This window comes from Schistocerca serialis, chromosome 5, assembly GCF_023864345.2.
Source record: "Schistocerca serialis cubense isolate TAMUIC-IGC-003099 chromosome 5, iqSchSeri2.2, whole genome shotgun sequence".
NCBI classification, from domain to species: Eukaryota; Metazoa; Arthropoda; class Insecta; order Orthoptera; family Acrididae; genus Schistocerca; species Schistocerca serialis.
The window spans coordinates 313,116,864-313,143,689 of record NC_064642.1 but is presented as its reverse complement, the minus strand read 5'-3'; the positions used below and the strand labels follow the sequence as shown (position 1 = coordinate 313,143,689).

The following is a 26,826-nucleotide window of genomic DNA, read 5'->3' as shown; positions in this document are numbered from 1 at the left end:
CCACCTGATCCAGAGTACGCCAACCTGTTGTGCGGCCTGTGTACGTGTGCATGGTGATCATATCCCATATTGATGTCGGGATACATGCACAAGAAACAGTGGCGTTTTGTAGCACGTGTATTTCGGAGCGGTTTTCTCAACTTATTACCAATACTGTCGACTTACAGATCTGTGTCGTGTGTGTTCCCTATGTTCCTATGCTATTAGCGCCAGTTTTATGTAGTGCCACAGTGTGTGGCACCACATTCTGCAATTATCCTTAATTTATGAGCATGAGTATATTTGGTATGGGTTCCACACACTAGAGTGACTGTGTGTATGTGATTGTTCCATTTCATTTCTCTACATCCAGGTACGTGTGTGAGTTGACTGATTCCATTTGTTGTGTTGATACTGCAGTCAAAGGATACTGTGGGTTTTTTTTCCCCATTTTGTGAAATGCTAAATCTTACAGCTCTGAACATTTAAGGTATGTTTCAGTCTTTGCATCGCATTGAAATTTTATCAAGATCTGGCTGAATATTGGTTCAGCTTTTTTCAGACTGTACTTCATTATATGTAATTGTCATCTGGAAAGAGTCTTGAATTTACTGTTATTACTGTCAACAAGTTCGTTTATATAGGACATGAACAGCAAGGGTCCCATCACACTTCCCTGCTGCACACCCAAAGCTACGTTTACATCTCGTCTGTCCATGACCTCCATCCAATATACCATCATGCATCCTCTACCAAGTAAGCCCCAATCCAGTCACAAATTTCACTTGATACCCCCTTATGTTTATACTTTCCATAAGCATAGACATAGAATTGAGTCAAATGCTTTTTGGAAGTCAAGAAATGCTGCATATATCTGAGCACCTTGATCCATGACTTTCAGGGTGTGAGAGTGCGAGTTGCATTTGACATGATCAATGTTATCAGAATCTGTGCTGACTGACGTAGAGGAGGTAATTCTGTTCGAGATACAGCATTGTGTTTGACCTTAGCATATGTTCTAAAATTCTACAGTAATGGATGTTGAGGATATTGGATGGTAGATTTGTGGATCACTTTTGCTGCTTCTCTTATAGACGGTGGTGACATTTGCTTTCTTCCAACTGCTGTGCACAGTTTTTTGTTTGAGGGATAGACACTATATTGTGGTTAAAATAGGAGTTTACTCAGCCACAAATTAGGTACCCAGTCTGACAAGAAGTCTGTTTGTTCTGGAGCATTGTTCAATTTTAGCAATTTCAGTTGTTTCTCAAGACCACTAACACTATTATTTATGTCACTCATCCTTGCAATGGTGCAAGAACTTTTCTTTGTAAAGAAAGAGTTGAAAATTGAGTTAAGCATTTTTGCTTTCACTTTCCTGTCCTTAATTACAGTTCCTGACTCATGTATTTTTCTATTTATTTATTTTATTTTATCATATGACTAGTAACATATCACATGCAAAAACATGTCTCATCCTTTAGTGTCTAGACGCTAATTTTGGTAACATTAACATTTTGTACGCATGACCAGAATTTCTTTGAATCTTTTGATAATATCCTGCTAAGGTAGTCATTGAAGGCTTCACACGTTGTCTTCTTGACAATGAAATGCATTTCATTCAGCATCTCTCTCTCTCTCTCTCTCTCTCTCTCTCTCTCTCTCTCTCTGTGTGTGTGTGTGTGTGTGTGTGTGTGTGTGTGTGTGTGTGTGGGGGGGGGGGGATTTCTCTCTTCCACTATCTACATATATACACACAGTGAACTATTAGTTTAAACTTGAGTCACACTTCCTCTACACTCTTCTGTCCAGGACTAAATGTTTAAAGTTCCTCATCAATCTATTGCACTACTGTTTCTTTATCTACTTTGCTGAACACGTAAATCTTTCTAATTCATTTAGCTGCCTTCTGTACTTAAGCACTCATTGTTGCTACAACTGCCTCATGTTAACTGATACAAGTATCGATGTGTACATCCTCAAAGTGGTCAGGTCTATTTGTTGCCATTAGCTCCAGTATATTTCCGTGGTGAGTGGACTTCCAAACTATCAGTTCTGAGTAGTTTTCAGAGAAGGCGTTTAGTAACATTTCACTCTTCATCTTTTCATGACTGCCACTTAAAAAACTGTTAATTTTCTATTGAATGTTAGATGATTGAGGTCTCCACCGATGTTGACAGTATGATTGTGGGATTTATGTATTTGCAAACTGAGGTTTCCCCCAAATTTTTTGGGGATGAGTTTGATGGTTAAAGTTTCTTGTCTGCTGCAACAAATACACCATCTCCATTTTCTATTAGACAATCCTTTTGGCATACACTTAAAATTTCCGTAAAACTCTCACAGCTATCAATGTAAGAGAGTAACACAACTACTTGCCAATCTGTTATAAAGAGAAATGTGAAAGAAGACTTGAATAATATGATATATCTGCTGAGAATTTAATTGGTAGTGTCAAATTATTATAGTATTCCTCTGCAATGTTTCACAGCAACTTGATGTTGACGAACATCTTTAGAAAATTCAGCTATTCATTCAACAATGGAAAATTTAGTAGGAGATAACAATAACAATCTACATTAAGAAAGAGCAGTACTTACCACAAAGAGGAAGCATTGAGCAGCAGACATGCACATTTAGAAGTAGACAGGGACATTATTTAGCCATTTGGGCAGAGATTTTTATCAGATGAAGAAAAACACAAAGGTGTGTGTGAGTGTTTCTTCATTTGATTAGGAATTGTGCTCAACAAATGAAGAATACTAAACAGTATATTTTTAAATTTGCATCTCTGATGCTGAACATCTCATTTGTGGATGAGCAGTAGTCTATCCTAATTCAGCTGCTCATTAGTCAGATTTGTGGAGACTTTGACAGTTTAATTTGAATTGTCCTTTGGGTATGATATATTCCTCTGTGATATGCTTCTAATAATGTTTTTGCTCTTCATTTTACAGAATGCCAATCCAGGCTCCCCAGTGGACTGAATTTTTGTCATGTCCTGTATGCTGCAATGAATTTGATGCTACTCTTCGTAGTCCAATCAGCTTGGGATGTGGACATACTGTGTGCAAGACCTGTCTCTCCAATTTACACAGGAAGCAGTGTCCCTTTGATCAGGTATAGTATTTCTGGCGTTCCATTGGTATTAAAAAAATTGTATTTTACTACAAAACTCCTAAATTGATAACATTACATTCCGTGATAGAGACTATGTGTGCTATATAAGATCTTCCATGAAACACAGTTGTGTTAGTACTGGTGCATGCAGTGGAACCATGATATGGAATGACTAGCATATTTTTCCTATCAGTGTAGTGGATGGTGTGGTTTTGCCTGGAGTGTTGGCTCAGTGTAGGAGTGCAGCAGTTGATTTGAATCTCTGAGAGTTTCAATTAGACACCTTTTGCAGTGGGCTGAACATTTAGCACATGTGTATTTAATTGGCTTCCAGTCCAGAAACCACAAAGGCATAGAAAAATAATGGGCATATGCACAACTTGACTGGCGTGCCCAGTGGTGGTGACACATTTTCAGCTGCATTCTGTTCAGACCTGTCCTGCAGCAAAGGGCCGATAGGTATTAGTTCATTCTGTATTTACTTCGTTGTGTTACCATGTATTGTTGAACGGTACAGCAGGTAAACACTAATTGTGGTGGTTATGGGTTTCCCTTCATACAGTATGTGATCTCAGTTGTTAACAGTTTGAAAACCAGGCAATCCAAGTGCCATATTTCAGCAGGATAATGCTTAGTTAGATCTAGTGGAGAATATGAAAGATTTTTTTAAAGTCATTTAGTCATCACCACCTTCCCATTCTTCCCATTTGCAGTACGTGTAACCCATTGAATGTATTCTGGGTAATGATGATTGACAAGTGTTTAGTTGTGGTCCTCAGTCAACCTCTGTTCATTCTTTATAGACCTGTGTACAAACTGCTGTGCTAGAGATTTCACAAGAAAATATTTTAACCCTCTTTGATTTCATGTCCTCACATTTACTCGTTCTTACTGCACCATGTGAGTTTTTCATATCTTATTGACTGAATCACCTGAGTTAGAATGTGTACAGTTTGCTAATAATAAGTTAGCGTACATCTGTAGAGTATCAAAATAAGGAAAGATGGGTGAAACATCCATTGATGCTGCAATTAAAGAATAGCTCCTTTCGCAGTTTTAGAATTGATAGTGTATTGCCTTAAGCTAGAGAACAAATAGTGTAGATAGAAAATAAAAATGGGACAATCTTGAGCCAGAGCAGAAGAGAAACAGCAGAATTTGTCTCAGGAGAAATAATAGTGGATTATATCAGACTAGTATTGTAACGGAAGGCAGGCAGTGAGCTACATAATAGTGAGGGAACGGAAGTTAAATTAAAATCACCAGAACTTAAGGCAGAGCTCCAGTTAATTTATTTAAAGTCATGGCAATGGTTAGGACATTAAAGACATAGCTCCAGTTCAGTTCAGGGTTAGCATGTAATTGACTGTGACCTGTTCAGGGGACAATCACATGGAATTATTTAGGGAAATCTAGGAAACCTTATACAATTACAGCCAGAAAGATGACTGAATCTGATCTCTCTTGACTGTGAGTTAGTGTAGTTACACTACACCATCATTTGGCAAGCTTAGCGAATCGTAAATAAGGAAGAAAATTCTAGAGAAGTACACCAAATGTCAGAAAAAGACTGGAAATAGTATAAGAAATAAAAACAGTGATGGGAGATACAATCAAAGGGATAAGAATGAAAAACTGGAATATACAGTGAAATGAACAAGAATAACAAAAGGTAAAAAAGGAGAAGGTATGCAACTAGGGACCTAAATTTCTTAAAGTAAAAAACACTCTCAGCAGCAAAGTTTACTTTGAAGAATTGTGAGTGCTGGTAAATACACTGACAGTGAACAAATCGGAACACCAAATAATAATTTATGTAGAGTAATGAAACTTTGGGAATACATTATTATTGTAAGCATTAGATAAGTCATTGCAAATGTGAAATTCTGGTATATTAGTAAACAGTGTAACTGCCAGAATGGTAAATGCAAATGTGCATGCATTGTTGGTCTGGTGCCAAATGTCAGTTTGTGGGATGGAGTTACATGCCTGTTGCACTTGATTGGTCAATACAATGACAATTGATGCTGGTTGTGGATGACATAGGGTTTGTCGTCCATTGGTATTCCATATGTGCTCGACTAGAGATGGATCTGGTGATTTAGCAGGCCAAGGCATCATGTCACCACTCTGTAGTTTCCATTGAGTTACAACACGGGTATGTGCACAAGAGTTACCTTGTTGGAAAACAAGAATGCTGTTTACGAATGACAGCTCAGTCGATCAAATCACCAGACTGACATACAATTTTGCAGTCATGGCGCTCAGTATAACCACGAGAGTTCTCCTGCTGCCATTTGAACCCGCACCCCAGACCATAATTCCAGGTATAGGTCCACTGTGTGTAGCACACAGAAAGGTTGGGTGCAGGTCCTCACCTGGCCTCCTCCTAACCAAGACATGGCCATCACTGGCACCAAGGCAAAACCAGCTTTCATCAGAAAACACAATAGACCTCCACTTTGCCACACAGCGATCTCTTGCTTGACACCACTGAAGTAGCAAATGATGGTGGTTTGGGGTCAGTGGAATGCATGCTACAGGGCGTCTGGTTGGAACTGTCCTTGAAATAACTGATTTGTAACAGTTCATTGTATCAGTGTGGTGGCAACTGCTATGCAAATATCTGCTGCAGATGCAGTATGATGTGTCAGAGTCATTCGCCAAACATGATGGTCTTCCCTCTTGGTAGCGGCATGTGGCCACCTGGAGCCTGGCCTTCTTGCGACTGTACATTCTCGTGACCACCACTGCCAGCAATCAAGTTATGGTAGCTCCATTCCTGCCAAGTTCTTGCACAATGTCACAGAAGGATCATCCAGCTTCTCATAGTCCTATTAGGCAACCTCATTTAAATGCAGTGAGGAATAATAGAGATTAGAGCCCACACAGTAGCATACCGACAATCCTTCTTTCCACGAACAATATGAGACTGGAATAGAAGGGAGAACCGATAGAGGTACTCAAGGTACCCTCCGCCACACACCGTCAGGTGGCTTGTGGAGTATTGATGTAGATGTAGATGGTGTTGATAATGGTGTCTCTGTAGCTTTAAATATATGCTTGATTAACTTTAGTTCGCCACATCCAATCTCAAAGCTAAATAATGCTTATGACCATTACAGCAAGTATTTGAAGCAAATCTGATTTGTATCCAACTTAAATTGGAAGGAACACACAGAAAATGTTGTGGGGAAGGCTAACCAAAGACTGTGTTTTATTGGCAGGGCACTTAGAAAATGTAACGGATCTTCTAAGGAGACTGCCTACACTATACTTGTCCGTCCCCTTTTAGAATATTGCTGTGTGGGATCCTTACCAGATCGGATTGACTGAGTACATCGAAAAAGTTGAAAGAAGGGCAGCAAGTTTTGTATTATCGTGAAATATGGGAGAGAGTGTCACTGAAATGATACAGAATTTGGGCTGGACATCATTAAAACAAAGGCATTTTTTGTTGCGATGGAATCTTCTCATGAAATTCCAATCACCAACTCTCTCCTCCAAATGTGAAAATATTTTGTTGACACTGACCTACATAGGGAGAAACGATCACCATGATAAAATAAGGGAAATAAGAGCTGGTACGGAAAGCTATAGGTGTTCGTTCTTTCTGCACACTATACAAGATTGGAATAATAGAGAATTGTTAGGGTGGTTCGATGAACCCCTGCCAGGCACTTAACTGTCATTTGCAGAGTATCCTTGTAGATGTATCCGCTACTAGTGCCACTCTTATATGTCTAGCATGAAATTTGAATAGACGTCATCTTTAAGATGTAGAAACACACTCGCCAACTTTCGTCTGTGTTGCACAATTCATCCTTAGTGTTGCCTTTTTTGTCAGTGTATAAAGCATTTTGAATATCGTAGCTTTTATCCAAATTTTGTATTTATTATTGAACACTGGAAAATCCAGGATGTATATTAGTGACAGTATTATAAAAAGGATGGACTGCTACTCACAATATAGTGGCGATGCTGAGTCACAGATAGGCACAACAGAAAAAATGCTAAACAAGTAGCTTTCGGCCAAAAGGTCTTCTTTTAATGTAGACTCACACTAGCACAACTCGCACGCACATGACAACTGTCTGTGGCTGCTGAGGCCAGACTATTTATATGTATTATTGTATTGTTCAAATTTATCATTTTATTTATGTACTGAAATAATAATTGACACATGGTTAATAGATATAAAATTGGTAACTAATTAAGAATGTTTAACATTTTAATTTGTTAATAAATATAGAGGTCAAACCTAAGATCACTTTTAGCAAGAATCGAACCAGTGACCCTGTATTTATAAGGCTAGAATGCTTTGCACTTAACTACAGGCGGCTATGTTGAAAAAGGCTAAAAGTTATTTACTTAACAGTGCTAAGAAATCTTCAGAGTTGATTTTTCGAGTATTTTTGAGAAGTGCATTGTATTGCTTTAGGGTAACTATGAAGAAAATCAAAGTGTGCCAGTCCGCCCATGTCAGGGCAGGTGATATCTATGCACATAAAGAAATAATATATGTTGTTTGATAACCCAGCAGTGTAGCGACATTGTGAATTAGATCACAACGAAATGAACTATGTTTTGTTCTCTCAAAAAGTTACCTACATCCATACTCTGTAGGCCGTCATATGGTTTGTAACAGAGGGTATTTCCATGTAGAGTTCCAGTTGGTAGAATTTGTTCCTTATTAGTGCTGGTTTTCTCTCTTCTTGGATTGAGAGGTCGTTCCATCCTCTTACCGGGGTAGTAATTTTACTTGTAAACCAACAGTAAGTAATTAAACTCAACTTGTAAATAAACCAACTTGCTTATTTCATTTTTCAGTTTTTAATGGTGGCTCTTTTTCGTCATCTGCTTACTAATACAGCCAGAAAATTAAATTGCACGCTGCTTTCTTTCTCCACTGTAAATTGAATTTTTGGATGGATTCATATTATTGAGATTACCAAGAATACATCCAACTGCTCTTCACCACATGTATGTAATGCGAAGTTATCATCCAAGTAGCGATAAAACTTGAGTGGTCCTGTACTGTTTGTTTGAATTCCCCCTGTTTAGAAATCACTGTAAATAAATTGGCAACAGCTGGACTAAGAGGGATGTCCATGGCCTCCTCATCAACTTGCTTGTAAGATTCATTGTTGTCCTAAAAATAGGTTGTAATGAGACAGTCTAAATAAAGCTACTATATCAATCAGAAAATATGTTCTGTTTGTGAAATGGCTTCATACACAGGAATCATTGTAAATAAAAAAAAAAAATAAAATAAATATAAAAACTGAAAACTATATGTACCTGGGCCCATGTTCATGTCTTTTAGTGACTCCACAAATATTGCTGAGATTTTAGTGTAACAGTCAGTTCTACCAATGTAGAGTGGCAGCATTGAGGCTAAATATCTGGGCACCATGTGGGTAGGAGGTCTCAAAGGAATCTCTAGCTTGTGCACTTTTGGTAAGCCATACCATCTCGGTGTGTAAGCTTTTGTCTTGCAGAGTTGTTTCTTATTATTCAAAGAGAAAGTACACACTTCTAGTAGTTGATTGGTAATTCTTAAAACTTCTGTTGGAAACAATGTTGTTGTTGTTGTTGTTTTTTTTTTTTTTTTTTCCTAAAAAAAGTCAGTAGTCAGATGCAAGAGATCCTCAGATAATCTCCATTCTTCATCTCAACTGTGACATTACATTACCTCTGTCATTTGTAAGGTCATTCTACATCTACATACATACAGACTCTGCAGGCCAGCATATGGTGTGCGGCGGAGTAATATTAACTTCCTTTCCTGTTCCACCTTAAAATATAATGAGAGAGAAACCACTGCCTGTATGCCTCCATATGAGTGCTGATTGCTCTTATTGTTTTTTTTATTTTTTCTTGTCCTTACATGAAATGTAAGTTGGTGGTACTCTTAAATTTTCTCACTAGTTTTCCATGAAAAGAATGTCATCTTCCCTCCAGTGATTCTCATGCGAGCTCAGGAAACATCTATGTATTGCTCACGTGTTGATTGAACCTCGTTGTAACGAATGTAGCAGCTTCCCTCTGTATTGCAGCAGTGCCTCTAATCCAACATGGTGGGAATCTCAAACACTTGAGCAGTACTCAAGAATGGGTCACACTAGTGTTCTATACATCATCTTCTTTACACATGAACTACACTTTCCTAAAATTCTCTCAGCAAACCAAAGTCTACCATTTGCCTTCCCTACTATTATCCTTAGGTGCTTGTTACGTTTCATATAACTTCACATTGTTATGCCTAGAAAGGTAATCAATGTGACTTTGTCAAGCAGTTTGCTACTAATGCTGTATTCCAACACGATAGGATTGTTCTTCCGGTTCATCTGCATTTACTTATTACACCAACTAGAAATTTTGTCTGAGTCATATTGTGTTCTTCTACAGTCACTCCAACAATGACACATTCCTATTGCTGCTCGTCTTGTTTGTCAGATCATTTATGCACATAAAGAATAAGAGCGGTCTCATCCCACTTCCATTGGCCACTCCTGATGATACTGTTGTCTCTGATGAACACTCTCTATTGAGGACAGTGTACTGGGTGATTTGGTGTAAAAAGTCTTTGAGCTACTCACATACCTGGAAACTTATTCCATACGCTTGTACCTTTGTTAACAGTGTGCAGTGGAGCACTGTGTCAAATGCTTTACAGAAATCTAGGAATATATAATCTGCTGTTCCCATTCATCCATAGTTCACAAGATATGTGAGAAAAGGGCAATCTGAGTTTTACTTGAGAAATATTTTCTAAATCCATCTCAAGAAAATTTGTTATTTCGAAATGAGAATATGTTCAAGAATTCTGCAGCAAACCCATTTTAAGGACATGGGTCTGTGATTTTGCAGGTTCATTCCATTCTTTTAACTTATTATGTGCAGGAGTTACCTGAGCTTTTTTCCAGTCTTGGGACTTTGCTTTGGGCGAGAGATTTGTGATAATGACAAGCTAATGAAGGGGCCAATGCAGTAGAGGACACTTTGTGAAACAGAATAGGGGCTGTAGCTGGTGACTTGCTTGCTTTTAACTATTTCAGTTGCTTCTCTACACCAGGGATGCCTATTATTATGTCCTTTATAAGGAATCTGTGCAATGGTCAAACGACAATATGTTTGTACAATCCTCCTGCATGAATGATTTCTTAAACGATGGGCGCACCATATTGGTCAAGAAGTGATTGGATAGAAGCCTTTGACCTGCTTAGCCATTTTATGTAGGGTCAGAATTTTCTTGGTTTCTCAGCTAGATCCGTTGCTAAGATATGGTGGTGGTAGTTGTATGCACCACGCATCAGTCTTTTTACAGATGCCATGGTTCTGTGCTAACTTTGCCTGTCGTCATTTGTGCATTTTCATTTGACCCAAGAGTGCAACAGTCTTCACTTCTTCAGCATTTTCCAGATTTTGTTATTAAACCACAGTGGGTCTTTTCTGTCCTTAATCCACTTATTCAGCCATACTTCTCTAGAGTGTGATTCACAATTCATCTAAACTTTGCCCATAATTCCTCTGCTTCCACCATACTTTCATCTAAGTGGGATGCTAGTAACTGTTTGTCTGGTCTTTCTAGCAAAAGTACTCTCTTAGCTTTCTTGATTGATTTATTAACTTTATTAACTATCGCCACAGTTATATTGTGGTCACTAATCCATGTCCCTATACTGACACCGCTGAAAGGTAAGGTTGGTTTGAAGCTTTAAGGTCTAAAATATTTCCACTTCATGTGGGCTGTTGAACTAGCTGTTGAAGCCTGTTTCTGGAAAACGTGTTCAAAACTAGTTCACATGACACTATCTGTCAGTACCACCCATAATGAATCTGTAGACAAGGAAATATGAAAGAGCTCTACAATATTACCAAACGGTTGTCAATGAAGAACTTCAGACATGAAGGACCAGTTAAGAACAAGGATGGAGTGATGCTTATAACTCAACAGGCACAGCTACAGAGATGGGAGGAGCACTTCAAGGAACTGTTAAATTGTGAAGACAACCAAGAGGAACAAGTAAGAGATGCTCCAGAGGAAGTCGAAGAAGATCAAGATATAAATTAGCAGTGCCCCACAATGGACGAAATTAGGATTGCCGTGAAAACTCTAAAAAATACAAAGGCTCCAGGCCTAGACAACATAGCACCGGAGCTCTTAAAAGCTGATATTGAAAGTACTGTTAAAATGCTCCATCCTTTGCAGAAGCATATTTGGCTTGAAGAGAAATCTCCAAAGGAGTGGAAAAATGGTTTGGTGGTAAAGCTCCCAAAAAAGGGAAATTTGTCAGACTGTAACAACTGGCGTGGTATTACATTGTTGTCAGTGCCCAGTAAGGTCCTCATCAGAATTATTTTAAACAGAATTAAAGAATCCCTTGAAAAGCGACTGCGTAAAGAACAGGCCGGTTTTAGGGCACAATGCAGTTGTGTTGATCTCATTAACACTGTTAGGATCATTTTAGAGCAAAGCAAAGAATTCCAAGCAACTATGTACCTGGCATTCATTGATTTTCAAAAGGCCTTCGATTCCATGAAACATAAAGTGCTCTGGCAGGTATTGCAGAAGTATGGCATACCACAGAAGATCTTAAACATCATAAAAGATCTATATGATGGCTACAAATGCTGCGTACTCCACAAGGGAAATATGACAGAGCCCTTAAAAGTAACAACTGGAGTCCGTCAGGGCTGCATTTTGTCACCAACACTTTTTCTACTCGTTCTAGACTCTGTTATGAGAAGAGTCACGGCAGGCAGGAGACGAGGAATCCAGTGGGGGATCCACGAACGTCTGGAGGATTTGGATTTTGCAGACGACATAGTTTTACTAGCTCCAAGGCTGACTGATATGCAAGCTAAATTAAACTTGCTGAAAGAAGAAGCAGAGACTGCTGGCCTCAAGATAAATAGAGGCAAAACAAAGGAAATGAGAGTAAATTCAGGGAACATGGAGGTGCCATTGTTAATAGGTGAGCAGCGGGTGGAGACTGTCAACTCATTCCTGTATCTGGGTAGTACAGTGGCGGAAGATGGTGGAGCTGGAGATGGCATGAAAAACCGCATTAAAAAGGCAAATGCTGCTTTCATACAATTGTTTCCGGTATGGAAAAATAGAAATATCACGTACAAAACAAAAATCCGTATTTTTAATACAAGTGTGAAGGCTGTCCTTCTGCACGCCAGTGGAAGCTGGAAAATGGATGAAAAGATAACATCCCAGGTACAAAGCTTCATAAATAGGTGTCTTCGACGCCACCAAAAATTGGCCATCTGTAGTATGCCGACCGAGTAAATACATCTCCGGGACAACAAACTGTTATAACCTTTGATCACCAATAATTGCGTGGATATTCAAACACACTCACTTAGAAACAATAGCTCGTTACATGATAACAACTGAGTATCTCTTAGTCAACTACCGTGCCGTGACATGCGGCCGGCGCCGTTCGTAGCTAGGTGGCGCTCCCGCACTCAGCCGAGTTGCGGAGCGCCTCTATCGCCTTTTGCGCATACTGTCGTGGCGGCACTACTCACTTCCTTGGAGACATGGACAGTGCGGAGACATCCATGGCCTCTTGTGAGGCCCCGAGAAGATCCCATGGAGAGACATGCGAGAGTATGGTCGAAAATGTCCAGGATGGAAGCGCATGCGTGGAACTTGCCTCCTGGTCGAGATGATGGGTGAAAACTCCGGAGCTGCATCCATAGGTGTCGTGGACCTGGGGGTGTGGTCCAGCGAGATGGGTCCCGGAGAAGGCGGCGCCGTGAATTGGGCTGGTTCCGGCGTACTCGGACGCGGTAGCGACGTCGGCTGCATCAACACGTACGGTAGATCAGCAGCAGCGACAGGACTGGCTTCTCGGGCTGGTGGAGACGAAGGAAGGGGCGGTGGCACCGGCGTGGCCACCACTCGTGGGCGCATCTGGTCGTAATGGCGAACAACCATGCCGTCGTCCGTACGTATTTCACAAAGCCGGCGGCTGCGAAGAGCCTTGACCACCCCTGGAATCCATTTAGGGCGAGATCCATACCCTTGTGCCCACACGTTGGCGCCCTCTGAGTATTTTCCCGCACTAGGGGACACAGCACATGGCCTGACAGGGTGAAGCAGGTGCAGTAGAGTGCGCGGTTGGCGGCCATGCAAGAGTTCAGCAGGGCTGCGATCACCCAGAGGCGTGAAGCGATAAGAACTCAGAAATTGCAGCAGAGCGTCATCTGTGGAAAAATCACTAAGGAATTTTTTCATCTGGCTTTTGAAAGTGCGGACAAGGCGCTCGACCTCCCCGTTCGATTGCGGATGGAAGGGCGGTGCTGTAACATGATGAATCCCTTGTCCAGTACAAAAACCACGGAAGGCCTGCGAAGAGAACTGAGGGCCATTGTCCGTGACGATCGTGGGTGGAAGACCTTCTAGCGCAAAGATTTTGGACAAAGCCAACGTCGCCGCCGCAGTGGTGGGCGACGGACATCGAACAACAAACGGAAACTTCGAGAAGGCATCAATCAACAGTAGCCAATAAGTACCGAGGAAGGGGCAAATTGAGCATGCACCCATTCCCATGGCTGCGCCGGATCAGGCCATGGAGAGGGCATTGTACGAGGTGCAGCCAGTTGTTGAGCACACTGACCACACGCTGCAACCATGTGGGCAATGTCCGAATCAATACCGGGCTAATAAACATGCCTGCGGGCCAGGGACTTAGTCTGAGAAATGCCCCAATGACCTTCATGCAACAGTTTGAGAACATCTTTGCGAAGAGAGGCTGGCACCACGACCCATGGAGATGCGCCATCCGTGGCCAGAAGAACAACACCATCACGAACAGACAGACGAAGGCGCAAGGCACGGTAGTTGCGAAGGGGATCCGATGCCCGGCCCTTGGTCCTGTCCGGCCAACCCCGTTGAACAAAACCGATCACCTGACGCAGGACCAGGTCCTGCGCAGTAGCCGACGCGACCCGCGAACCTGTAAATGGAAAACCCTCGACTGCACGACGTTCTTCCTCATCAATGTGGAAACAGAGTAGTTCATCACGATCGAAAACCGGGTCGGGGCCCATCGGCAATCGCGACAATACGTCAGCGTTGGCATGCTGGGCCGTGGGGCGGTAGTGAATCTCATAGTGAAAACGAGACAAGTATAAGGCCCAATGTTGCAGGCGGTGAGCTGCTTTATCCGGAAGCGACACCGATTGGCTGAACAGAGAGACCAGCGGCTTGTGGTCGGTGATGAAGTGAAACTTAGAACCATACAAAAAAAACGCTGAACTTTTTTAGAGCATAAATGATAGCGAGCACCTCCTTTTCGATTTGAGAGTAACGCCGTTGCGCATCATTGAGGGTCTTGGAAGCATAGGCGATGGGTCGTTCCGACCCATCCTCATACCGATGGGCGAGAACAGCCCCTAGGCCATACTGTGACGCGTCAGTCGCCAGAACCAAGTGCTGACCCGGACGGAATGTGGCAAGACAAGGCGCCGACTGCAAATGAGCCTTCAGGCAGACAAAAGCCTGCTCACACTCAGCAGACCAACAGAAAGGGACGTTTTTGCGTAACAGCTGATGCAGAGGATGAGCTACCGCCGCTGCGGATGGAATGAATTTGTGATAATAAGCAATCTTGCCTAGAAATGCCTGAAGGTCTTTGACCGTAGACGGCCGGGGTAGAGCGTTAATGGCCGCAACGTGCTGATGTAGAGGACATATATCCTCATGGGACAAGTGGAAACCGAGATACACAATGGAGGGTTGGAAGAACTGTGACTTGTCCAGATTGCACATCAACGCAGCCAAATGCAAAACCCGAAACAGTGAATGCAAATTGCGAAGGTGCTCCTCAGTGGAGGTCCCCGTGACAACAATGTCATCCAGATAGTTTATGCAGCCGGGAACGGAAGCCGTGAGCTGTTCCAAAAACCGCTGAAAAATGGCCGGCGCGCTAGCGACGCCAAATGGTAACTGCTGGTACTGATACATCCCACAAGGAGTGTTGATGACGAGAAATTCCTTGGAAGAAGCATCCAACGGCAACTGATGGTACGCCTCCGATAAGTCAAGTTTGGAAAAGAACTGGCCCCCAGCGAGCTTGGTAAATAACGCCTCAGGACGGGGAAGAGGATAAGTGTCAATGAGGCTCTGAGCGTTGACGGTGGCTTTAAAATCACCACACAATCGCAGACTCCCGTTTGGTTTAGAAACCACCACGATTGGCGATGCCCATTCGCTGGAGGTAACAGGAAGGAGAATCCATGAAGCTATTAACCTGTCTATCTCAGCCTTGACAGGTGCACGCAACACCACCAGAATAGGGCGTGCCAGGAAAAACTTAGGGCGAGCTGTAGGTTTAAGAATAATGTGGGCTTCAAAATCCTTGGCACGACCCAGACCAGCAGAGAACACGGACGAAAATTCAGAACACAATCCATCCAGCTGTTGATACAGAATATCCTCAGATATGAGGTGCACATCATCATCAATGGAGAACCCGAACAACTGGAAAGCATCACAACCGAACAGGTTTTCAGTGTTCGCATGATCCACCACATAAAACGTGAGGGGTCTAACAACTGACTTGTAGGCAGTGGAAGCATCAAACTGGCAAATGATAGGAATTTTCTGTTTATTATAAGTTCTCAGATTTCGCGTAACTGGAGACAAGGGAGGGGAGCCCAACTCCAAATACATGCGAGAATTAATGAGAGTTACTGCAGAGCCAGTGTCCACTTGCATGCGAATGTCTTTATCCAGAACATGAACAGTAACAAACAGCTTATTTGTTTGAGAAAGCACACAGTTAACATCCATGTCCGATGCCTCGTCCTCGTCGACAGGAACTTTAGGGGACTGACACACAAAAGCAATGTGGCCTTTTTTCCTACATGAATTACATGTGGCCCAACATTTTGGACATGCGGCCCTGTCATGCTGTACGAAACAACGTGGACAAGAAGGAAGTGCGGAACGAGCCTGCTTCTGTGGTTGCTGTTTTTGCTGCGAGTGTTGCGGCCCAACGCGACGTTGTCTACGCGAGTGAACCGCCGCCACATCTTCGTTCTCCTGTGAAACAGGCAAATTGTCCGTGTCGAAAGTTGACTGTACAGCGCCTACATCACACCACATGTCTATTTGCACGCCAGCAGCGTGAGAGACTTCAAAGGATTGAGCGATGCTTAGAACTTCTTACAACGACGGGTTTGGCAGTTGTAGGGCACGTTGCCGAACTTCTTTATCAGGAGCCAGCCGTAGAATAGCATCCCTAACCATTGAATCAGCATAAGACTCATGATGAGTGTCCGTGACAAACTGACATTTCCTACTCATACCGTGTAGTTCCGCCGCCCAAGCCCGGTAAGATTGATGGGGCTGTTTACGACACCGGTAGAACGCCACGCGGGCGGCAACGACGTGGGTGTTTTTTCGGTAATAGTTAGAAAATAAGTCACACATTTCTTGGCGGGACAGAGAGTCAGGTTCCCGCAGAGGGGCTAACTGAGATAGCAGCTGATAGATCCGTGGGGAAATCCAAGATAGAAATAACGACTTACACATAGGAGCGTCGACAACGCTGAAAGCCAAGAAGTGTTGCCGCAAACGCTTCTCATAATCCTCCCAATCTTCAGCGGCCTCGTCGTAGGGATGGAATGGAGGCGGAGAAGAGGAAGACAGACGATGAGTAAGCGACGTTGACAATGCCTGAATAGCAGGCGGAGAAGAGGAAGACAAACGATGAGTAAGCGACGTCGACAACGCCTGAATAGCAGCCGTCAGCTATGTTTGTTGTTCAGTGAGCGCTTACATAAGCTGTTCCATGTCTGCCCCGTCACGAACACACAAATCCACAACGCAGTGAAAATATCCGACCTCGTCGCCAAAAAGTGTTATAACCTTTAATCACCAATAATTGCGTGTATATTCAAACATACTCACTTAGAAACAGTAGCTCGTTACATGATAACAACTCAGTATCTCTTAGTCGACTGCCGTGCCGTGACATGCAGCCGGCGCCGTTCGTAGCTAGGTGGCGCTCCCGCGCTCAGCCAAGTTGCGGAGCGCCTCTATCGCCTTTTGCGCGTACTGTCGTGGCGGCACTGTTAAATGTCGTGGCACTGTCACAACACAAACATTGAATAATAACAGCAGAAATCAGAACAAATGATAATTTAACCTCATGAAACTTATGTTGCAAAAGTTATTTGTCATCTGAAAAGCAAGAGGAAATGTAGTATAGTAACATATTGGTAACTACTATATAAACATAAGCAAATGTGTATTACAGGTCACTGAAGATGCTTCACAACTGAAAGAAGTAAAATGTGTGTAGCAAAAAACAAACCGCCTTTCACTTTGTTACATAGATGGAATAAACTTCCATGAATTAGTCATGCAGAATTTACACTCCCAAGTCCAACTAATCTGTTAAATTGTAGGAAAAATCCTTCTCCTCCATAGATGTGAATATATCACATCTTACATCAAACTTCCACTTAAGTCATGTGGGAATTAGTCTCTAGTTGCCTGTAACAAAGCAACATCTATGGAAATGAATCTCATGTAGTATAATGTTTATTGATAATTCAGTAGCCAATTTGAAGTTTTCTGTTTAGTGCTTTTTAATAGAATTAGTTGTGATCCCACATGTGGTCCATACATAATTGCTTACTGTGAACCAATGAGATTCACTGGCAGATCCTTTGTTACAATAATACTTACTGATTTATGGGCTGTCAAGACTAGAAACATCTCAGGCCCCCTATAATCTGTAAAATATTGTCATCTGTGATATATTGCTTACCAGTGTATGACTGATGTGGTGGTGTGCATCCTGATATCCATCTGTATTTTGATCACTTTCTAACTACAGAGCTACAGTCTTCATAATTGAATATCGAGTGGTAGGGTATTTATTATGGTGCTGTCGCCTTATTCGCGTAGTGCTGGATTCTGTTCCCCATGGATTTGTCTCTTCTATTATTTCCTTACATCACGCAAGACAATTGGCAGGTTGGTTTCATAGCTAATGGGCTGTTTCCATACTCAGCCTTTCGTAGATTTTGTATCTAATGATCTGAGTGGCGACTGTATCTGAGTGGCGACTGGATGTTAAACTTGGATTTTCTTTTCTTTCTGCCATATTTTATCAGTGACAACATTTTGCAATCGGTGGAGGATTTTAAAACTCTTAAGAGAAACTTATGAACTCCGGCCTTTGAAACAGTTTAGATTAATAGTATGTTGAAGGTGTCTGTAGCTTTGATTCATTCTTATAACTGCCCCATTTATGGTTAATGCCTCATCCAAGAATATATAACGCAGAATTTACACCCCCGTATTAATACCATTATTTAAGAAACTTTTGTGTTAGTCCATGTGCTTAATGCAGTGTTTTAGAATCATTTCCACTGTGAAATTAATGCAATAAAATAATAAAGTAACAACATTCCATCCTATTGTTACATTCCATCCTGGATTTTCCATGTTTGAAATAAAATTAGGAAAGAGTCACATCAGTATAATTATAAGGGGGGCAAGAAGTGAGATTATTTTGCAGCAGACGTAAAGGGGCTGTCACAAGATAACATAGTAAGTGTGAGAGCAGATTACTGGAAAGGCTGGAGGTTATACAGGGTATATATGTCCCTCGAAACTTTGGGGGGGGGGGGGGGGGGGGGCAAACAGGAATTTTTTTCATTCAGGAGAAATCCAGGGAAAACCTGGGAATTTTTCATTATTTTAGTTTTGAGCTAAATTTTTGTAACTAGCAATAAAACGTAGAAGAGAGAATAACACCAAAATAAAACTTTAATTGCAAAGAAAACGCGCTATTTACAACAATAAAAGACAGTGCACACCCAAGTGTCTGATGACAGCAAAATGCGCCAAATACTGTTCAGTACTTTGTACAGGGCGTATACGACCTGGGACAACCTGGAGATCTGGGAAAAGCACGGGAATTTTTTCATCCGGGAGAAAACCGGGAAAAACCTGGCAATTTTTTAGAATTCCGCAAATTTTTTGTTTTGTTTTAGTTTTCAGTTAAATTTTTGTAATTTTGACTGGTAAGAAACAATACTCTAACAAATGATATTACTGTATCCTGCTACTGAAGAATAATATTGCAGCAATAAAACATGAACGAGAGAAAAAAATGAAAATAAAACTTAAGTTGCAAAAGAAATGTGCCATATACGACAACAAGACGCAGTTCTCATACAAGTGTCTGCCAACATCAAAATGTGTCAAAGGCTTTAGGAAGACTGTGCAATGCTTCACAACAACAAATTGCATCCTATGAGCATGACATCACAACTGTTTACATTAGATTCGTTTGAGCAATTGTGAGCGGGCTCATGCGCATGTGCAGTTGAGTCGCTTCCGTTTCTGGCTACAGAAGAGTTGCTGTTAGCTGTATAAGCAGTAGCTGTAGCAGTAGCAGCAAGCAGCGAGCATCAAGCATCAAGAAGCTTCCCTGAAAAATTATACTGGCTCGCGGAAGCTGCCAGATTCAATGGCAAACCTGGGTATCTGCTCCGGGTGGCAAGAATTCATATTCTTGAGGAAAAGGCCTTTTTTCACAAAGCGCGTAGTATCCAGCGCACGTTGGTCTATCAATTATCCATATGATTTTGAAACGCATCCTTGTTGGCTTTTAAACATTTGTGAACATATTGTAAGTTTATTTCTGAATGAATCATAAGTTGAATTTTGAACGCGTGCATAATGTACGTCATGTCTCTGCCAGAGGAATCCCTGTCGCATCTACAACTAAACTTTTATGCAGACAGAAGGGGGTGGGGCTATATGAGCTGAGCGGAATAAAGCCGAACAGGTGAATGTCAATCGTTGTTTCTTCATGTGATTGACTGGGTTTGCGAATGTAAGTGTTGTTATAATTACCAGCGAAATCCACAGATTCAGACTGCTAGAGTGGAAATAAACTACTAACAGGAATAACAAATAAGAAAGATTACGTATTATCTTCGCGGTGTATCCAAGAAAATGAAATTTTGGTAGAAAATTTTTGGCCAGACGTCTGCACCATTAACGGCCAGTTGTACAGACCCCGGTAGCAGCTGCCTAAGTTCTATCCTGGGAGTAGCACGGAAAACGCGTTGTACAAACAGGTAATAATGCCTAACTGGAGAATAAATGTGGGATGACTAAGCAGTTGATTGTGGCAGGTTTAGTGAAATTAACTGGAGAATACGCTTTGACACTGGCTGGAATGGTTACAGAATTAGTGTTGACAGGATTGTTTGTTAGAACGAAGAAGGAGAAGAAATGGGGACATCACACAATTATGGAAGAATATGACAATTCCAAATTTATATAAAAATTTCATTTCATGTTACTACTTTTCTATCTCATGCATGAGAAGCCGGATTGTGAAACTATTTCTGTACATAAAGCTTTTTGCTTGTAGTTAGCCTAATAGGCATTTGATATTGGTACTTTGTGAATTATTTGCTGTCATGTTAAAAAAAAATAGGTGACCATTTGTGCTAAAACAGTCTGTGTATTTGGTGTATGTTACAATTGCTGCAATATTAGACAGGCCTATTTCGTTTTATCTAGCAGACAGTGACAAAACACACGTAATCAGATCGAGAAACCACACCAGTCTTGACTACTGTTTGTATTAACAGCTTTTTCAGTATTAGACAATGACATTTCATTTTTTCATGTGGCAAAACGTTTGAAGAAGTTTGCTGAGGTAATAGATCCTTCCGCAGGAAGAAAAGGGCACCAAGGTTAGAGAGAGAAAAAATCCTAGGACTTGAGGATTGAAGAAATGTGTACTGTCATGCTTGTCACTTGTCTTTATTGGTTTCATGTATTTCATGTGTTAATTTTATGTTACTCAAAAAAAGGAAGTTATTAGCTAATAGGCAATAAAGAGTGCAAATTTTCCCAAGAGTTCTTGTTCTCCGGGTTACAAATAATCCCATCCGATATTAATTGTGAGGTTTTTTTTTAGAAAAAGAGGGGCTGGATGTCAAACTGGCCGACTGGGAGCAGGAGAGACCCCACAGGACATTTTAATTTCCACTGTCCTGAATACCGTTTGATGACATCCATTACAAAATAATATACGTTTGAATTCCTCAGAGTAAAATACAGTGACGTGCGATAGAAGAATGCTGTGTGAAGAGGCGTGCCACTGCAATTTGGTGCACTTAAGACCAAATAACATGTCTTACATTTCCTCGAACACATGTTTTGTGTATCAGTCATCTTCAGAAAGATGTGCGCTACAAAATGAACATATTATTGAAAAATTCGGTTTCACTCCCCCCCTCCCATTCTACCTCAAACGCTCGAGGGAGGAAGGTGGGGGTGGGGAGGGGGGCAGGGAACAAACCACTATGTAATATTGCCGTGGTTCGGAAATATCGTAGGTCGGGGGCTGAACCACAATGTAGTATTGCCGCAGTTCAGAAATATCGTAGCTCTGGGGCTGATGCACAGAGCAATCTGAGTTGTAGTGGGGAGGTGGGTAGTCTCCACGTGACCGTTGTTTACGTTTAGTGATTTTGCTGTTTCCTCTTCGTTTATTGCCCTCACGTCAAATGAAAACAAAACGTATTTCTGTGGCCGGGAGCTATCAAGTGAATTAAAATTCATTCACATAATTACGGGAGGCTAAAATGTTATTAGTTTCAGCTTTTATTTCCATCTTCCTGACAGTCAAGCTTTAATCACCTTGCAGAACAATGAAGTTATTTTTTGTCGGTTTGCTAAAGAAATTTGGCTTTTATTAATCTTTTTCACTAAGACAGTCAATTTATTTGAAACTAAGGGTTTAATTCCACACTATTGGCTAGTTTCAGCTGTTCGCTGCATTTTGAAAGTGTATCTTTTCATCTTGTAGCACGTATGACATTATGCCATAATAAAGAACCAAACCTGAGATAATACAGTACTGAATCAGCAAGAAAATTTAATCTGAATCTGGACATACGAATGTGCACTGTAAGCCAAATTATGCATTTTAGTATGGTTCACGAAATTTTGATGCTCTTGGAGTATCCTCTGATGTCTTGTTTCTGTTATGACACAATTTAAGCTCTTTTAATGTTTCACACATACGAGCACACGGGCTTCCTGCGCCATCATAGCTGCGCAAACGCTGTGGCGCCTGTTACCATGCTCTCTCTGGCAACTGCTGAAACGAACCTATTTCTAAAAAGTGGCAGGAAAATATTGCGAACGGTTGTTTTAAAAACATTACTTTCATAATAAAAATCCGTTTTACACAAGCTGAACTATGTGTGAGAATGTACAATGAATTTCTTAAATCACAGAGCGTTTGCCTGTCATTTCAAAATCAACTCTGAGGATGGCCATCAGAAAATTTTCGAGCCCAGAAGATCAGACATTTATGTCGTTATTAAAAAATTTTCTATCACATTTGTGTGACCTATCTTAAAGTGTAACACACAAAAAGGATAAATATTATATGTGAAAGCTTAGCTTCTCTTGCAGTTTATTAATCTTAGAGACCAGTATTACATGTGAAAGCTTTGCTTTTCTTGTAGCTTGCCTATGTGTATTAACTTTTCCAATTTGTGTGTACGCGCTACGTAACAATGATATTGCTATTGGCTGACTACATCACATGTCCTATGCTCTGAATATCTGCTGTCATCTGCTGGCGAGATCACGTGAGATGAGCTATGACTGGCTTACAAAAGTGCATCACAATCTCAATTTCAGTGCTTCAGAAAATAACATGCGGTGTTTGGTGGAATTCAAATTTATACTTCCATGATAAGAAAATATGCACATCAAAGATCTTTCCAAAATGTGTGTGTGTGTGGTTTTTTTTTTTTTTTTTACTGGGTTTTGTTTTATAAAGAGCTGGGAAATTCTATGCCGGTGTATAAAACCATAACCATTCAAAGGATTGTTAAGTTTTACTGTTTCAAGGAAAAGTATACTGTCACTTAACACAGAAAAAGTGTATTTTCCCCAGGAAAAAATGTATTTTTAACTGGGAATTCCAGAAAAAATCCAGGAATTTTTTTTTCTTGGCCGCGTATACACCCTGTTGTAATAACAAACTGCTTTTGGTGCATCTTTCTTGTGGGCCTTGTTTTGATGAGCATGACATCACAACTATTTACATTTCCAATAGGTCACAGGAAAGGATTGTGAATGGTAGTTTGAGAAAAGTTACTTTAAGAGTAAACTTTCTGTTATGCGGGATTAATTATGTTATGTGGGCAAATGTGCAATGAATTTTTTAAATCTCAGACACTCGTTCAAAACTTAACACTCCACATAGAAAAATTTTGGACGCAGAAGACTAGCCATTTATGTCAGTGTTTAATACCTTACTGGCACGTTTATGTTCAATATGTTGTAAAGGGTAACACACTCTAAAAAAGACCACATTTCAAGGTTAGTTTTTCATATTTATTTTAGTTCTTTCATAGATTACAAATTTTGCAGTAAAAATGCAAAAAGGTGTAACCATCCTGTGTGTAGTGAGTTCTTGAGCAATTTCACATGTAATTGGTGTGCAACCAATTACATGTGTGTGTGCACATGTGTGTGCACATGTGGTGTGCACCCCCCATGAACCATGGACCTTGCCGTCGGTGGGGAGGCTTGCGTGCCTCAGCGATACAGATAGCCGTACCGTAGGTGCAACCACAACGGAGGGGTATCTGTTGAGAGGCCAGACAAACATGTGGTTCCTGAAGAGGGGCAGCAGCCTTTTCAGTAGTTGCAAGGGCAACAGTCTGGATGATTGACTGATCTGGCCTTGTAACAATAACCAAAACGGCCTTGCTGTGCTGGTACTGCGAACGGCTGAAAGCAAGGGGAAACTACAGCCGTAATTTTTCCCGAGGGCATGCAGCTTTACTGTATGATTACATGATGATGGCGTCCTCTTGGGTAAAATATTCCGGAGGTAAAATAGTCCCCCATTCGGATCTCCGGGCGGGGACTACTCAAGAGGATGTCATTATCAGGAGAAAGAAAACTGGCGTTCTACGGATCGGAGCGTGGAATGTCAGATCCCTTAATCGGGCAGGTAGGTTAGAAAATTTAAAAAGGGAAACGGATAGGTTGAAGTTAGATATAGTGGGAATTAGTGAAGTTCGGTGGCAGGAGGAACAAGACTTCTGGTCAGGTGACTACAGGGTTATAAACACAAAATCAAATAGGGGTAATGCAGGAGTAGGTTTAATAATGAATAGGAAAATAGGAATGCGGGTAAGCTACTACAAACAGCATAGTGAACGCATTATTGTGGCCAAGATAGATACGAAGCCCACACCTACTACAGTAGTACAAGTTTATATGCCAACTAGCTCTGCAGATGACGAAGAAATTGAAGAAATATATGATGAAATAAAAGAAATTATTCAGATTGTGAAGGGAGACGAAAATCTAATAGTCATGGGTGACTGGAATTCGAGTGTAGGAAAAGGGAGAGAAGGAAACATAGTAGGTGAATATGGATTGGGGGACAGAAATGAAAGAGGAAGCCGCCTGGTAGAATTTTGCACAGAGCACAACATAATCATAACTAACACTTGGTTTAAGAATCATGAAAGAAGGTTGTATACATGGAAGAACCCTGGAGATACTAAAAGGTATCAGATAGATTATATAATGGTAAGACAGAGATTTAGGAACCAGGTTTTAAATTGTAAGACATTTCCAGGGGCAGATGTGGACTCTGACCACAATCTATTGGTTATGACCTGTAGATTAAAACTGAAGAAACTGCAAAAAGGTGGGAATTTAAGGAGATGGGACCTGGATAAACTAAAAGAACCAGAGGTTGTACAGAGATTCAGGGAGAGCATAAGGGAGCAATTGACAGGAATGGGGGAAATAAATACAGTAGAAGAAGAATGGGTAGCTTTGAGGGATGAAGTAGTGAAGGCAGCAGAGGATCAAGTAGGTAAAAAGACGAGGGCTAGTAGAAATCCTTGGGTAACAGAAGAAATATTGAATTTAATTGATGAAAGGAGAAAATATAAAAATGCAGCAAGTGAAACAGGCAAAAAGGAATACAAACGTCTCAAAAATGAGATCGACAGGAAGTGCAAAATGGCTAAGCAGGGATGGCTAGAGGACAAATGTAAGGATGTAGAGGCCTATCTCACTAGGGGTAAGATAGATACCGCCTATAGGAAAATTAAAGAGACCTTTGGAGATAAGAGAACGACTTGTATGAATATCAAGAGTTCAGATGGAAACCCAGTTCTAAGCAAAGAAGGGAAAGCAGAAAGATGGAAGGAGTATATAGAGGGTCTATACAAGGGCAATGTACTTGAGGACAATATTATGGAAATGGAAGAGGATGTAGATGAAGATGAAATGGGAGATATGATACTGCGTGAAGAGTTTGACAGAGCACTGAAAGACCTGAGTCGAAACAAGGCCCCCGGAGTAGACAATATTCCATTGGAACTACTGACGGCCGTGGGAGAGCCAGTCCTGACAAAACTCTACCATCTGGTGAGCAAGATGTATGAAACAGGCGAAATACCCTCAGACTTCAAGAAGAATATAATAATTCCAATCCCAAAGAAAGCAGGTGTTGACAGATGTGAAAATTACCGAACTATCAGCTTAATAAGTCACAGCTGCAAAATACTAACACGAATTCTTTACAGACGAATGGAAAAACTAGTAGAAGCCAACCTCGGGGAAGATCAGTTTGGATTCCGTAGAAACACTGGAACACGTGAAGCAATACTGACCTTACGACTTATCTTAGAAGAAAGATTAAGGAAAGGCAAACCTATGTTTCTAGCATTTGTAGACTTAGAGAAAGCTTTTGACAATGTTGACTGGAATACTCTCTTTCAAATTCTAAAGGTGGCAGGGGTAAAATACAGGGAGCGAAAGGCTATTTACAATTTGTACAGAAACCAGATGGCAGTTATAAGGGTCGAGGGACATGAAAGGGAAGCAGTGGTTGGGAAGGGAGTAAGACAGGGTTGTAGCCTCTCCCCGATGTTGTTCAATGTGTATATTGAGCAAGCAGTAAAGGAAACAAAAGAAAAATTCGGAGTAGGTATTAAAATTCATGGAGAAGAAATAAAAACTTTGAGGTTCGCCAATGACATTGTAATTCTGTCAGAGACAGCAAAGGACTTGGAAGAGCAGTTGAATGGAATGGACAGTGTCTTGAAAGGAGGATATAAGATGAACATCAACAAAAGCAAAACAAGGGTAATGGAATGTAGTCTAATTAAGTCGGGTGATGCTGAGGGAATTAGATTAGGAAATGAGGCACTTAAAGTAGTAAAGGAGTTTTGCTATTTGGGGAGCAAAATAACTGATGATGGTCGAAGTAGAGAGGATATAAAATGTAGGCTGGCAATGGCAAGGAAAGCGTTTCTGAAGAAGAGAAATTTGTTAACATCCAGTATTGATTTAAGTGTCAGGAAGTCATTTCTGAAAGTATTCGTATGGAGTGTAGCCATGTATGGAAGTGAAACATGGACGATAAATAGTTTGGACAAGAAGAGAATAGAAGCTTTCGAAATGTGGTGCTACAGAAGAATGCTGAAGATTAGATGGGTAGATCACATAACTAATGAGGAAGTATTGAATAGGATTGGGGAGAAGAGAAGTTTGTGGCACAACTTGACCAGAAGAAGGGATCGGTTGGTAGGACATGTTCTGAGGCATCAAGGGATCACCAATTTAGTATTGGAGGGCAGCGTGGAGGGTAAAAATCGTAG

General features: G+C 41.1%; 1 protein-coding gene across 1 annotated transcript in view; it reads left to right on the top strand.

Annotated features, from left to right (window-relative positions):
- Positions 1-26,826, top strand: part of LOC126480868 (roquin-1) — a 231,080-nt gene that overhangs the window by 12,801 nt on the left and 191,453 nt on the right. Inside the window, exon 2 of the mRNA XM_050104246.1 lies at positions 2,937-3,099. Within this exon, the coding sequence (XP_049960203.1) occupies positions 2,938-3,099 (162 nt within the window). The 5' untranslated portion in view covers position 2,937. The remainder of the gene's footprint in view (positions 1-2,936; positions 3,100-26,826) is intronic.